This window comes from Oratosquilla oratoria, chromosome 39 (assembly GCF_046742065.1).
Source record: "Oratosquilla oratoria isolate Oo_2021 chromosome 39, ASM4674206v1, whole genome shotgun sequence".
In the NCBI taxonomy this organism is placed as follows: Eukaryota; Metazoa; Arthropoda; class Malacostraca; order Stomatopoda; family Squillidae; genus Oratosquilla; species Oratosquilla oratoria.
The window spans coordinates 5,798,060-5,814,484 of record NC_134815.1 but is presented as its reverse complement, the minus strand read 5'-3'; the positions used below and the strand labels follow the sequence as shown (position 1 = coordinate 5,814,484).

The 16,425-nt window shown below is 41.1% G+C and overlaps 2 protein-coding genes across 11 annotated transcripts in view; one reads left to right on the top strand and one right to left on the bottom strand.

The window, feature by feature from the left end:
• Nucleotides 1-4,975, top strand: part of LOC143020264 (uncharacterized) — a 6,489-nt gene extending 1,514 nt beyond the window's left edge. The window contains exon 2 of the mRNA XM_076176482.1: nt 3,585-4,975. Within this exon, the coding sequence (XP_076032597.1) occupies nt 3,585-3,890 (306 nt within the window). The 3' untranslated portion in view covers nt 3,891-4,975. The remainder of the gene's footprint in view (nt 1-3,584) is intronic.
• Nucleotides 4,976-12,179: 7,204 nt separating this feature from the next.
• rols (zinc-RING finger and ankyrin repeat domain-containing protein rolling pebbles) overlaps nt 12,180-16,425 on the bottom strand; it is a 158,942-nt gene continuing 154,696 nt past the window's right edge. For all 10 annotated transcript variants that reach the window (XM_076176471.1, XM_076176477.1, XM_076176474.1 and 7 more), the window contains 2 exons: nt 15,910-16,010; nt 12,180-15,797 (listed from right to left, as the gene is read on the bottom strand). In XM_076176471.1, coding sequence (XP_076032586.1) covers nt 15,557-15,797; nt 15,910-16,010 — 342 coding nt within the window. In that variant the 3' untranslated portion in view covers nt 12,180-15,556. The remainder of the gene's footprint in view (nt 15,798-15,909; nt 16,011-16,425) is intronic.

The window sequence follows — 16,425 nt, the reverse complement described above, 5'->3', positions numbered from 1 at the left end:
AGAAGCATGAAACCAACCCACGGAAAAACACAAACGGTAAAAAGCAACTTGGCCACACATCACACAAGAAACAGAAGAAGGTTAAGCAAACTCTAACGTGATGCGGCCACTGAAAGTATCACTAAAAGCAAACAAAACAACCTATGTATGGTCGCTGCTCTATGTAACCTTTCAGTGGTCTTTATGTCCCTCACTATATACGAAGAGCATATCGCTGCCAAATACTCTGATCTAGGACGGATAAGAAATTGTGATTTTTTTTGTTTGTTTTCGTCATCTGCTCGTTTGTGTAGTGAAAAGGTACATTTTTATGATGACTAGTAGCCTCCTATGCTCCAAGTGATTTAATTTCTGTTGAGTAATTTAGTAGTGGTACTTTTTAACTTTTACTCATTTCCTAAACTTTTTATTTCTTGACGTTAATGCTTATTTCCCTCGAATGGCTTTTGGGATACATACTGTGTAGATCGTGTAACATTTTGCAGTATTCCTTACCTTTTATTCTTCTCATATATATATATATATGTATATATATATATATATATATATAATATATATATATCACACACACACATACATACGCACACGAAGTGATAGTCTATTAAGTTGGACTAGAAATTTGTTGAATGGTCGAAAACAGTTGTTTTAAATGGCAAAACTTCTAGATGGAAAAATGTTACGAGTGGAGTTCCTCAGGGTTCCGTTCTTGGGCCACTTCTATTCATAGTATATATAAATGATATAGACCACGGACTAAAATCTATTGTCTCCAAATTTGCTGATGATACAAAAATGTGTGGGATGGCAAATGATCACTTATATCAATTAGATATTCAATAAGACTTAGATAAATTACAGCAATGGTCTGAAAAGTGGCTAATGAAATTTAACACAAGTAAATGCAAGGTTATGCACATAGGTAAAAATAACAGTAAGTACGGTTACAAGTTATTTGGAAATTCGTTAACAAAAGTGGATAGTGAAAAGGATCTCGGCGTAATTATCAGTAACGATCTCAAATCATCTAAGCAGTGTATTTCAGCCTCTGAGAAAGCAAACAAGATTCTAGGTCTAATTGCGCGATCTTTTGACTTCAAAAGTTCATCTCTCAATAACAAGCTATATAAATCGTTAGTTCATCCACATTTGGAATATGCTGTTTCCGTATGGTCACCGAATCTCATTATTAAAGACATTGACAGATTGGAAAAAGTACAACGGCGAGCCACAAAACTTATTCCAAATATAAAATATAAATCGTACGAAAATCGACTAAAACATTTTCACACTGAATGAGAATCCGACAAGAGATAGTGGTCTCAAACTGTCAGGAGATTTAATTTGGAAATGGGTAGAAATAACTTCGCCAACAGTGTAGTTAATGAATGGAACAAACTTCCTGCAGAGGCAGTGCAATGTAGTTCAGTTCGAAGTTTTAAGATTCGTTTAGCAAGATGGTGTAATGACTGACATTTATTTTATATTATTTGTTTGTTATTGTTTGTTTGTTTATTATTATTTGCTTGATTTTTATTTGTTAGTTATCTGTCAACTTACTATTATTTACTACTTATCCGTTTGTTTATTATTTAATTATACCCATGCATTTATTTATTATATTTATTATTATTCATATTATAATTTTTTATTTATTTTTCTTTAATTCATATATCATTATTACATTTTCCCCCCGCATCCGACCTAGTTATGGACCAAAAGGTCTCTTGTCGGCATGCTCTGCCTTTGAAATCCTTTGTAATATATATATATATATATATATATTTATATGTATATATATATATATATATATATATATATATATGTGTGTGGGTGTGTGTGTGTGTGTCTATAACTATATATATGTATATGATATATATATATGTATATATATATAGATATGGGTGTGTGTGTGTGTGTGTGTGTGTGTGTGTGTGTGTGTGTGTGTGTGTGCGTGTGTATGTGTGTGTGTGTGTGTGTGTGTGTGTGTGCATACATGTGTGTATATGAATATGTGATTTATTTATATATATATATGAGAGAGAGGAAACGGAAACACGAGAAGAGCTTTGAGTTTTATCACTGACGTTTCGACACTCTGGTCTTGTTCAAGGTACCACATCTAAAGGATAGATACACAGTTTATATATATTTTACGTGCGTTGTTCGCTCCTTCTCCTTTTTCGTCTCCTCCAATTATTGATTGCCAGTAAAGCTACTGGGAGAGACCATGTGATAAATCCTCCCCGGTTGTTATTAGAATAATTAATACTAATTTCTGCTGCTTCTATAACTTTTCTCATTTTCTTGTTGAGTCCTTGGTGTAATGTATGTTTTTTCCAATTCGGTAGGTGTCCTGTTTTTGTCTGTGTGTTACAAGTGAGTTGCTGGTTCTGTGTGATCTAACGTCATTTTTGTGTTGTTGTGTCCGTTTTGTGATTTCTTGTTCACTCTTTCCATAGTACGATTGATCACGCCCAGTACTGTTTTAATTTCTAAAGTCTGTTGTTTTGTTTGTTATTATTTTTCTTATTCTCTGTCCTGAGTTTGGAATTACTTTAATGTTGTTTTGTTCTATGTATTTCCTATTTTTGTGACTGCTGTGGAGTTTGGGATTAATAATATATTGTTTTTATTATTTTCTTCTTTTTCTTTGTTACTTGTTGCCCTTTCCATTATCTCTTGTGTTTTCGTTTTTGACTGTATAATCAATCACTTAGGATATCTTAATTTTTGAAATATTGAAACTATGTGTTTTATTTCGTCTTAAATACTCTGTGCTACATATTCTGTATGCGCGTAAGAAGAACCCAATAATTATACCTCATTCAATTCTTTCACTGTGACCTGATAAATAGTGGACATAAACTTCTTTGTTGGTTTGTTTTGTGTGTACCTTATATTTTGGGCCGGAATATGTGCTAATGATTGCTGTGTCTAAAAATGATAAGCACCCTTCTTGTTCTTCTAATGTGAACTTGGTCATTTCGTGTGCCTTATTTATAATCGGACTTTGTTTTGGATGTTTGTGTTTTTGGGTGTTATGATTAATATATCGTCTACATATCTTAGCCATGTGGTGTGTCTGCCTATCATTCTTTGTGTATTGTCTATTTCTAATGTCTAAAAAAATATTTTCTTGGAGACATTAGAAATAGATGTGTGTGTGTGTGTGTATGTATATATATATGCTTATATATGTGTATATATATAATACACACACACACACACACACACATATATATATATATATATTATATATATATATATATGTATATATATATGACGTAAGCGGAGTAGGAAACACAGGAGTCTTAGTCTTGAGTTTATTCCTGACTAGTTTCGCAGATGTGCTGCGAAACTAGTCAGGAATAAACTCAAGACTAAGACTCCTGTGTTTCCTAATCCGCTTACGTCAACCTGTCAGAATGTCTCTCTCTCTCTCTCTCTCTCTCTCTCTCTCTCTCTATATATATATATATATATATATATATATATAATGTATATATATATATATATTTTTTTTTTATGAAGAGTGTTACTGTCCGCATCAGTGGATTTATCTAAAATATTTCCTCCATATCCAGGTCCTTCTACTCCTGCTGGTGGCAGCAGCCGTAGCACTTCCTGTTGACGAGTCCCTTCGACAAAGGCGGGCAGCACCGAACGAGAGTAATGAGAGCGTCGAAGACCCCAGTAGCGAGGAGACAGGCGTGGCCGTTCTAGCTCGACAAAGGCGGGCAGCATTGTTCCAAAGTTATGAGACTGTGGAAGACCTCAGTAGCGAGGAGATAGTCCGCGACGCTCCAGGTCGACAAAGGCGGGCAGCATTGTTCGACCCTGATGAGACTGTGGAAAATAGTAGCGAGGAGATACCCGGTGGCATTGTGTAAATACCATGAAAATGTTCCGTTTCTCCCTACTCCTCCGAGGAAAACGAGAGTACGAGACATCAAAATCAAATGAAGCGATCCTTGAATTTTTAGTTTGGTAATTATAGCGACCAGGAACCCGCTGATGATAGATTTTTGAACGAACAATACTGGAAGCGCTTCTACCACTTCTTAGACATCGCGCGAGCGAAAATTCGTCGATTTCAGTCCGTCAAAAGAACGACCTCTTTCTCTCCCTCTCTTTCTCATCGACTTCTGCTTTCGGAAAAAAAAAAGTCGATGGACTTAAGTCGACGACTTTTTGATTGTGAAATGTGGAGTGTTTTCACCTTCTTTGACTTAACCCGTTGTAGCATTTCGCTCAATCAGAAGGACTTCGTTTTGGCAAACGCCAGATAATCTTATTTAGCAAAGCGATTTTTTTAATGGGGTCAAAATTGGGAAGACCAAACTGAATAATCCTCTAATGTTGGTTCTCAACATTCCAAAGAAGCAACAGAGACCGAAAAACCTAGGAAATACAAGTAGAACTAGAAAAGATGAAATCCGGAAAGGCATCTAGATTGTGTGGATGTCATGTGGAACGTGTGACGGAACGGGTAGTTATAGTAGAGTAACTGGTGAGATTGTTCAATATGTGTTTCAGGGAAGGAGTCTGACACAGGATCGCAGTGGACTAGTTATAGTGGAGTGCCTGGTGAGATTGTTCAATGTATGTCTCGGGGGGCTGAGAACCATATGCTCGTAAGCATATTCCCCCCACCTTCATTGAATTAGACCCAAAGTTAAATAGATCTATTCATCGTCTTCTTTGCATTAGATGCCTTCGATGCAGTTACGCCCTTTCCAGGGTTTATTCAGGTTGATGCCAAAAGAATTTAATAAACTGGAAAGTAGTGCCATACCAATATGGTACTCATCCTGTCTTCTTAGAAATGATTACGAAGAACTTGTGAACTATAGGTGGATATAATCAACAAAATGCGAACAACAGGCGTATTGTTTTTTACAGTTGTGATTAATTAGAAAAAGTGTATGTATATTTTTTGTATATTAAATAATTGGAAATAAATGTACTTTCCTGCTTTGATGTTTCAATCCCATTGCAATAATAGCAATAGAAACCTATGTGATACATTTTGTACATAAATCTGGATTAACATCTAACAAAATGTTTTCTGTTAAATAGTAATGAAAGCAAATGAAATTTTCATGTAATGTAATTTGAAAAGTAAACATTTTTGTTTCTTTAAAGGGGCATTATGCTTTCGTGGGTTAAGTGTATCGCGGAAATTGGTTGGTTACTCTAAATTATATTTTACCTGCACTTCTTTCCTTAAGGACAACTTCGCGCCTCCGTCATATGTCTTGATATCGTGAACATAAAAAACAACAACAAATAGTTTCAACGCTGGCTACATGGTTACTAAGTCTATTCCACTCGTTGACCAGCCTATTAGTAAACCAATTCTTTCCTATTTCCTTCTTAAATCTAAATTTGTCCAAATTTAAATCCATTACTGCGAGTCCTGCCCTGTTGTCACCTGTAACCTTTTGGTTTGTGTAGGCTTCATAAGGAGGACTTAATACGGGCGAGATAAACTCTAAAACCGGAGTTTCTTCTATTTATTACAAAGAGCAAATGGGCCCTGTGGGCAAAATACAGTAAGTGCCAGGCCTTGACGTAGGGCACACTCAGCTGGCAGTCTTATCACACTGCTCAGCCCTCTGGCTGATAGGCTCTTGACCTGCCCAGCTCTGGCCGGTAGGTTCTTGACCTGCCCAGCTCTGGTTCTTGACCTGCCCAGCTCTGGCCGGTAGGTTCTTGACCTGCCCAGCTCTGGCGTTCGTGACATAGGTGTCGTAGGTTAATACAGGGGGTTAGTGGGTTGTAAGTAAAGGCGTTAATCTTGCTATTCTATACATTGGGGTCAGTTTTATATATGAGGGTTAGTCGTATAGTTGGTTGTTGTTGTTAGGTATGTTATATATATGTTAGCTTATGGATAATATAATAAGGGGCAATTATAATAAAGTGTTTTTAATGGGTTAGTCTGGTGGCATTTGGCATGTTCGTGGCGATATCCTGTTTTGTCTGAATTCTGCTGCGTTAGATGTATGTGTTCTGGGAAAGCAAGGTAAGCAAGAGGGGAGTCTCGCTATGTTGCAAGCATGTGGATCACGTGTGTGGTAGGTGATGGTTAGTAATGGTTACACACCCTTTGATCCACTTGAACACTTCTATTAGATCTGGGTCTTTCCAGAGAGTGTAAGTTAATGTGCCTAAGCTTCTCTTCGTAAGGTAAATTTCTGAGCCCATGTATAATTTTGGTCATTCTCCTCTGTACTGATTCTAGTGAACTGATGTCCGTTCTATAAAGCGAAGACCAAAACTGGACCACAAGTCAAGGATGGGTTTAACGCTAGAGTTTAGTAATTACCTCTGTATTTCTATATATTACCGTCCTAGCAATGAAACCTAATGCTTTGTTAGCTTTATTCGTGACGCTAATGCACTTTTTCCTGGATTTAAGGTAAGGACTCGCTAAAACTCCCAAGTTTCTCTCGCACACTGTTTTCTAAAAAAACATGTTATCTAAGTTATATATATTTTTGGGGTTGTGTAGTCCTACGTTTCGCACGCTGCAAGCACATTGAGATATTGAAGTCCATTTGCCATTTCACCGACCATGTGAACAATTCAAGATCATCCTGCAGAATCTCGCCGTCGTCTCCTGACCTATTTAGGCGTCCTATTTTAGTGTCGTCCGCAAACTTACTAACATCACTATTAATCCCATTGTCCAAGTCGTTTATATACATAATGAACAATAAGGGACCCAAAACCGAGTCCTGGGAAACTCCATTAGAAACACTCCCCCTTATGGATTTTACACCTTGTCGAACGCTTTGCTAAAGTCACGGTAAATAACATCGTAACTATCATTGTTATCTGGCGCCTTATATACGCTAGTGTAAAAAGATAGAAGATTAATCACACATGACTTACCCTTAGAGAAACTATGCTGTGAGTCGCGAATCAAATCATGTCTCTCGATGGGATCTCTGAGTCAATTAACTATTATTGATTCAACCATTTTACCTGTAATTGATGTCAAACTGATTGGCCTGTAGTTGAATATAGACGATTTATCTCCCTTTTTGAAAACGGGAACAACATTTGCCTGCCCCTCAAGCAATAGGCACAAAACCAGTGTCTACCGACTTATCCAATATTTCTGTTAACTGGTCGCATATTTCAAAATTACATTCTTTAAGCACTCTTGAAAAAAAATCGTCTGGACCCGGGGATTTTGTAGCTTTAAGTCTTTCAATCTGCTTGACTGCTATCTTACTAATGCTGATATTTGATTGTCTACTTTCTTCATCCCCACTGAAAATCAGATCGTAGTCAGGTACCTTATCTAACCACTCCTTAGTAAACACCGAGAGAAAACATTTGGTAAATACCTCACTCATTTTTCCTCCGATTCTATCATCACATTTTCGTCGTTTTTAATTGGGCCTATCCTGTCCTTTTTTTTCTGTAAAGATGAAAGAAGCCCTTTGGGTTGGATCTCGCTTGTCTGGCAACCTTAATTTCATGGTTACGTTTCGCTGTGCGCGTATTCTTTCTAACCAGTCTTGCCATATCGTTATATTTGGATCTAAGGTGTGTTTCCCCGTTTTTATTCTTACGTAAAGTTCTCTTTTCATTCTAGTCTCATATTTCAACCTATCCGTCATCCATTTAAGAGTATTACTATTCTTCCGTATTGATTTGAGGGGAATAAGTTTATTTTGTGCATTTAGAATTAAAGCTGTTAGGTTACTTTATATTTCATCCAAATCGCTGACTGGTCTGATGACCTCGAGCTTATGAGTGTCCTGACCCAAAGTACGTATATTACCCTTCGTGACCCCACCCTGACCGCGCTAATGACGTCCGGACTGACAGTGTATCTTACCCCGCCACAGGCCACTGGGTCGGTCTTGTAAGTGATAAAACTTCTTATATTGTCATCAAAATTGGCTCTCCTGAAATCCGGTACTAGAACGTTATTCGTATTATTCAATTCTTCCCAATTCATATCAATTTTTATTTCTTGATCACTAAAGCCAAGACTATCTCCCATTTTCACGTTACTCGTTAGGTGTTCATTTTTAGTTAAAAGTAAGTCCAGAGTAGTCTCTCCTTTCGTAGGATCGGTAATCATTTGCTTTAGGAAATTATCCTGCACCGCATCTAAGAAATTTTGCGCTTGCTGATCTACTAAAATGTCCCAGTCAATGTTTCTATATAGATTTTATAATCATATAATTAAAATCTCCCATGATCACAATATTTTTGTACTGGGATGCCCTGCGAATTTCATGAATCAGGGGATCAGTTTGCTTAATGCTGAGGTGAGGAGGGAGGACGCTAATAACAGGTTTCTTATTGTTGTCTATAATCTCCACCCAGAATTGTTAGTAATACAATTTATGACATTTTAACGAAAAGTGCTGCTACTCCACTCCTACCAACCCTGTTCTTGTGAAAAAAGTTATATATATATATATATATATATATATATATATATATATATATATATATATATATATATCCTTCTAGATTTCTGGAAGGAAATGTCTGTCAGCCATATTGATCCAAGATTCAGTAATAGCTATAATATCAAATCTCTCTACGCATGCTTTACCTCACAGCAAATCCATTTTACTGATTACGCCTCTGCTGTTTGTATAGTAAACCTTTAGTTTATCCTCCACCTGATTAGGTGATTCTTTTCACAGTTTTTCTCTGAGCTGTTTCTATTGCCCAAACTATAATCCGATACTTCCCCCCCTGACTCCCAAGTAATCTACCCGAAAAAAAACCCTGCAGGTAGGAGCCGAAATTCTTGGGTGACAATTGCACCCCGTCCCTTGTTTATAGATTATTCTTACCGTAAAAGCTATCCCAATTGACAAATGCCCATCCATTAGCCTTACAATGATTTGCCAGCCTGCAGTTCATCGCAATAGCCCTGGAATTTCACATACCTCCAACTCTATGCCTCGGAAGGGTTCCACGTACAACAGTGTAGCGACGATCTACTGATAATTGGAAGATGAGCCTGTATGTATGTGTGCGCGTGTATGATTACGTACCTATATGTATTTATTCATGCCTTCGTATTCAGAACGATTTGTTCCACAATTTTTCGTTTGTTCCCATTGGGAGACCGCTTTTCCTCTAAACGTGTCTTCTCCCCTTTTCTTTGTGAACGAAACTTTTCTGTTCGTTCAGGCCTTCGCTTGTTTATACTCGTCCGTAAGCTTACTGTATCGGTCTAAGAAATCGTTTACCTCTTCTTTTTTTAACCAATTCCTTCCTCCCTTTTTCTTTCACAAGTAATAATGATTTTCAATTTTCCTTTGTTTTTGTTGTACTGCACAGGATTTTGTGTTAGTTAATTTTTTGTCTTGGCCACCTTTTTTTAAGAGGAACCACGGGGCAGGGTGTAACCGGACAGGGGTGACTGGAGCCAGAAAGGAGACAGTCAGAGACAAACTTTCAAAAGACAAAGACGTCTACGAGTGACCATATCCTCCACCAGCTGGAGTTATCGCCTCGAGCCGGCACAACCCTTAGTATTACGTTACAAGTTGACATGAGTATTCATCGCTTCCACCAGCTGGAGCTATCGCCACAAGCTGGCGCAACCCTTAGTATTACGTTACAAGCTGACCTGAATATTAATCACGTCAGCAGCTGGAATTATCGCCACAAGCTGGCGCAATCCTCAGTGTAACGTCACAAGCTGACGTAAGTATTCATCAACCAGATTACTTTTATTTAGTTCTAGAAAATCTGCCTAAAACGGAACCGGAGAAAAAAGGGAGTAGGTCGTCAAAGCCACTTCTCTGCCGTCCGGAATTCTCGCAACCTAGTCCCATACCGGGATTGGATCTATCCTGCGGTAAGCACCCTACCTTCTTTGTTCCTCGATTAAGTCCTGCCTTTGTTGTAATAGACTAATTTTGAACATAAAATCCTTTGCAGTGCAATAACCGGAATAATTGTATAATCGGTGTTATATTAAAATCTGTGCAATCCAAATGTTCTTCGGTCTAGACACTTTGGGACCTATAGGCCGATTACTAAAGTCAGTGAGTTGATGTATAATTTCAAACCTAGACCTAGCCAGGCATTTCATTTTTTTTTTTATTCGCGGTTTAACATTTGAATCCCCTTTTGTTAAATTTTACGCCACACACTACCCCACACACTACGCCACACACTACGCCACACGCTACGCCACACGCTGCGCTACACGTCACGCCACACATCACGTCACATCACGACACGTCAATTTCACGTCGCGTTTTCCTCTCAACCCCAGTCTAACCCACTTAGTGATTTCAATCTTTGGTTCATGTTCTTGCCGATTGTTTTTCTATTACTAGGCCTGAACGTTTACGCTAATTTCGATCTCCAGCTTGGAGCCACGGGGTTCCGGTCTTACTTGTCCGACGAATCCACCTTCCGAGGACCTCCAGCCTGCTTTCTCCGTCACCTCGTTACAAGACAATTTTCAATATTTTATTAAATATCTTGTTAACACCATTAAGAATTATATATATATATATATATATATATATGTATATATATATATATATGTATATATATATATATATATTGTGCGTTCACACATGCTATTTTCTTGTTCCTTCTATACTTTGTACCTCCTCCATATTGTGACCGAGTGGTCCTCGGTCACGACAGAACTGGCGCCCAGAACTCTGTAAAAGTACATATTGTGAATTTTACTTGTTAGCCTAAATTGCTCCAGTGGGTCTATAATGACCTAGTATTCTTTCAATCTCCTCCCACTGTGTCTATCCGAGCCTCGCGACGATTCAACTCGTCGCCGTCACAAACAGGAACCCCTTCCTTATTCTTAATCTTACCTAGAGCATCCCAGAACCGCGCAGTTCCTCACTCCCTAACTTACCTATATTATTCCCCCCAGCACTCGAGCAAACTATGGGTTGCACACCTTCCCCGTCTATACACTCTTCTATCCTGTCTCAAAGATCACTTATCTTCGCCCCGGGAAAAAACACCTGGGTCGCTTCCTATCTTTGTCACATAAGGCCCAATCTAAATATCTCACTTGGTTATCCCCTACAACCAAAATCTTAGCTGTGGACAAGGGTCTAGCGACTGCCCTACCCTTCTTCTCTTGCATCTTCGTTTCTTCTTTTTTGCAGACCCGCTAGAGCTTAAAAAGAGTTTCTGCATTCAAACGGGCCTGGTGAGGGTTTTTTACCATCTCTCCGTGTTTCGTTTGTCACTGTTTTCCACCCAGGTTTCAAACATGGTTTGTCGTCCGTGTTTTGGGCCTTTTAGCAAAGAACTCTATTCTCATCTTAAGGACTTCAACAGTCCTCTCTAAGGCTTCAATTCTACTACGTCGAGATTGTACCTCTTCGGCGCTGATCACTGAAACAGAACCACTCAATATCTCACTGTTTGAAGCGGGCGTGAGAGGGGGAGAGGGAAAGAAGGGGAGAGGGAGGGAGAGCGAGGGAGAGAGGAGAGGGAGAGAAAGAAGGGGAGAGAGAGGAGGGAGTGAGGGAGAGAAATGAGGGGAGAGTTACATGGCCAAACGAAAAGCAACAGACCAATTGGTCCTTACAAGGCTTCTGGTATGTTTGAGAGGAAAGAGGGGAGGAGGGGGGAGGGCTAGAAGGGCCAAGTTGGGGGGGGGAGCAGATGGGTAGAGGGGGGGGTGAGTTTGTCTGTCCCCGCGATGGGGATGGAAGGGGAGGGGGTTGATGGATATTTCAGCTCATGGGTACACGCTGTCAACTCCTACCCTCGATACTTTCCACCATTTAATTCTACCAGGAACTAAGATTATTTCATTCAACGACCAGAATATATGCAGCATAAGCTCTCCCGTTACTTTCATTTAGTCCTGTCATATGTATCATTACATATAAAAAAGAATTGAGGCTGTGGGCAGATTTTTTATTTTCCGCGTCTGCGGGCCGCACTTTTGGCCTATATAGTGGCCAAGTGAAATTCACAGGCCTCATGGCCCTTGACCTGTGGGAGAGTTAGTGGCCAAAGCGACAAAGATAAAGGACCCATAAATTTTGACCAAATTTATTTGTCCAATATGAGAGTAACTGAGCCCAAAGGTGTGTGCGTGAGGCCCAGCCAAATTTGTTGTTCCAGGCAGATTTTTTTGGATTTCACTATTTGTGGACCTCGCTCAAGGATATCAAAACACTCTGTAATCATATCATTTTATTGCATAGCAAACCTCTCTAATTACATTACATGATAAATTTGGCAGCGAAATATTTAACATAATTACAAGAGATCGTTATAAAAAGCCCTACGAGCCAAATCATGAAAAAAAGGAGCTGTACAATTGGCGAGAAGTATAAAGAGGTCGACCCGAAACAGTGCCACATAAATGACATGAGTGCCACATATATATAAAATATAAGACAGATCCAGCAACAATATCACCTTCCATGTATTATATAGTCAGGGATAACGATACTTATGCATCAGGCATGATAAACGTTGTATATAAAAATTCAAACATATCCCCACAGACTATACCATTTATGGGCTACATCCTAAGTACATGGGGCAGCAACAGTCTGGCTGTTTTGGGAAGACTCTTCTTCTCTCAACGATAGGGGCTATGAAGGCTGTCTTCTGGCAGTTGGCTACGGGGCTATACGGGTCGAAGCCTTATATATTTTGTAACCCCAAGTAGCCTTCTCCTCTTACGTAGCTTGGCTCTTCCTCCCACCTATCACTACTATACTGACTAGCAACTTGCGCCTAAGGTGTCACACACATTCAGCGTTTTTCCTTCCTTTGCCATATTTCCCCCCTTACAAGCTACTGTACACTGTTTGCAGGAGCTTCGAAGATTTCTTCATCTTCGAGCTCACCTCGAGGGGGACCCTACACAGGTCCCTCCCGGTCTTCGGTCATACACAGTTCGTGTATGACCTCAGTATCCTCCTCAGTGCACAAGGGAGGCGTACCCATGACCTGGGTACTAATTATGCAGTCTGTGACCTGAAACGACCTAGAGCTTCCTATATACTGTGACATATAGGAAGAAGTGGTGTGCTGCGGCCAACTTAGACCTCTTGTTTACTTCAAGAGGACCTCGTGGATATGCTCCCACCGAGTTAAGGTTCTTCGGTGCTCCGCGAAGTGGACAGGGTCAGCCCACTTCGCGTCCTTGTGCATCCAGTAAACTATGGCGAGAAGGGGAAGGTCGTTTGTCGAAGCCAATTTCTGTTGACCTGAGGTCAACTTAAAGAGAAGTTTAGAGATAGTCTATAGTGGGCCAAATCAATGTTCGACGAGAGAAAAGAGAGGAGAAGAGTATTAGACAACCTTGCTGGTTTAAGAGAACACAAGAGGATGAAAGAAAGAGAGTGAGAATGATAATTTAGACCTACAAACGCTACTAGCAGTAGCCAATGACTCTTTAACGGGATCAGCGAAGACTCCTCAGGCCCTTCGCAGACTCCTTGGCCCTCCGGCTAGCAGCGTTGCAGTAACATTCCGAGGGGTGATGAGAAAGGGGCCAGATTCTTCAGGAATGCAAAATCAATCGAGACAAACACGGGAGGTGGCGAAGAAAGACAGAAGAGAGTACGGGAAAGTAGTTCGTTTGCGACGAGAAGAACAGGACAGGAAAGGCGAACAGGAAGATTGGGGGGGTGGGGTGGGGTGGGGTGGGAGGGGTTCAAATTCAAGAGCACCTGGCCTCTCTCCGACTACATGTGATCTCCGGTTCGCCAAGACTTCGAGAAGCTGAAGACCCCGAAGTCGAGGAGAGCTGGAGGTTCTTGCATGCAAACGACAGGATAGGGGGGTGCACAAGTCTTTCTCCACAGCCATACACCACACACAAACACACATACACACACACACTCACACACACACTCACCACACCAATTATTTGCTGTACCCAAGACATGTTTCGCCTTATCACAAAAAAAAACGAAAACAAACACTTAAACAAACACGCCATTCACAACCTCACGCACTCTTAACAATAGGTATAACCACACTTTTTATAGATTTTTTTTCTTTTTGCGTCACAAGCATTGGCTGGCTGACTTATAATGATTAAAGTAATTAACATTTAGGATCGTAAAACACCGAAAAAGACAATACCGCATGCTGGGGAAAAATTCCACACCATCAGCTGATCTATAATTGGTTAGTTTCGCGGCAGAGACTCATGGAGACAGCCGAGAAAGTTGGGAGGGATTCGGAGCATCCCATGAGCTCCGCCAGTTAAGTCATGACTCACGTAATATTTAAGAATTAATTTACAACTGGAGTTCTTTCGAAGGCCGGACGTGGGGGGAGTTTTGAGACGACACAACTCAACCGCCGTCTCGAAGATCCTTCTTTCTCTTCTTTTGGTTGGTACGAGAGGGCACCCCCGAACTCCTTAGATTGGGGTGCGATCTCAGGTTTTGGAGGCTTGTAACGTTTGTCGAAGTCAGTGTGGGTATACGAGTCAGAACCAGGAACATTGAGGGGCGCAGCGAGCAGGAACCGAAGCTTCCGGGGTGAGAGCCAAGAAAACATCGAAGCGAAAACGATTCAAAATGACAAAAGGTAAAACGAAAAAAAAAATCATGCACAGCTTCAAGTAGCAAAATAAATACTCCCTATGGAATATGATGAATATAAAAAAAGACGTGGGGGAACGGAGTGATTCTGTACAAGAACGGGACGACTGGACACGCAACGAAGAAAAGATAATAACAACGAATAAAAAATGGAGGACAAATTCACACGGAGTGAAACACGCTCATACACACACGAGAAGAACACGAAACCAACTTTAGTTCCTGCTCCCGCGCCTTCAAGTTTTACAAGAATAGTGGAATCCTTTACATGGAATTATCTAGGTTGATCTCCACAGAGAATGTGATGAGACTTTTGAAATAGGAATCGTTTAAAAATGAGGTCGAGAATCGCCTTGTGGTACTGGATACAACACAATGATGTTTTCTTCTTCTTCTTCTTTGGGGAGTTCGTTCGGAGTGATGCGAAAAAAAAAATTGATTAAGAAAACTAAAGGAATTTTTTTCTTATGCCTGAAAAGAGAGTCAGCCCTTTGTCGCACAACAGACTCCCGGGAAATTATCGCGTGGGGCGCCATCGGACGTCCTCCAGCGTCCAATGGCCGCCGGCCACCGGCGTCGCCGCAGTTTCGACGGCAGACATTCAGCGGTCCTTCCAGAAACTCTTCCTTCTCCTCCTCCTCAGTTTCAAGTACTTCCTGAACACATGGACTTGTCCTTCAACGCTCCGGCCAACTTGGCGCCGTCTTCAGTCCTCACCCTCTTCACCATCACTATCACCACCTTCTCCAACACCATCGCACTGCACTATCACCCACCTCCAACATCATCACCGTTACCACTGTCTCTTCTCAGATTTGGACGACAAAGAAGCGACTCGATCTTGTCAGTCACGAACTCACGACCTAGATGGTTTTCTTGAAGAAGGATTCCGTCGATGTCGGGAGGAACCCTCGGACTTCAAGGAGAACTCCGGCAGGTGGGTCTTCGTCAGAGGGAGTTCTCTAGAGGCTGTAAGAAGAAGTCGGTTAGATATTGGAGGAGTAGCCCGACTCGGACAAGATGCTCGAGGTCATCGGGAGCTCGGCCTCGGAGAGCGTGTCCACCGAAGCCGCTAACTGCTTCAGCTGCGCCAGATCGGCCACCGGCAGGTTGTCGACCTCGCCTTGCATCTCGTCCCGGATCCGAATGAGGACTCGGCGCACGTCTCGCGTCTGAGGGGCGAGTCGCACCGCCTCGCTTACGTCGGCTAGGGCCTCCTTCAGGCGCCTACAGAAGAAGAAACAAGGTGATGAGCATAATTTCCAATTCTGGCTACAAGTCCTTATTGACATGTTGACATCAAGTAAGACCTTCAATCTACACCTTGCCCTTTACTTACTTTGCTTCGCGATAGGCCCTCGCACGTGCGTAGTAAGCTTCATACGAGTCGGACTTGAGTTCGAGGGCTGAGTTCGCAAGTTGGATTGCTTCCTCCACTTCCTGCGGACAACAAAGAATTGTGGTCAGTACTGAATGGCTGGATAGAGGGAGAAACGAGGAGGTGAGGAGGAGAGCGGGGGTGGAAAGGGAGTTAGGAGATAGAGTTGATCAATGAGTGTTGGGATGGTTTGGACACATGGAAAGAATGACTGAAGAAAGACTAGTAAAAGAGGTGTGGAAGGCAGAGGTGGAGGGAGTGAACATGGGGGGGGGTGACAAAGGATGAGATGGATGGATGGGGTAAAAGAGGCATTGGGAAAGAGGGAAATGTCTGCTGAGGAAGGGAGAAGACAGAATATGTCGTGGCTGAGCAATTCTATTCAGTGAAGCTCAGATCACGGAGCTGAACGGGTTCTCGACCTTCCTCAGGTGCATAAAATCGCCTGAATGTCAGGTCGGGTCAGGTGATCTAATA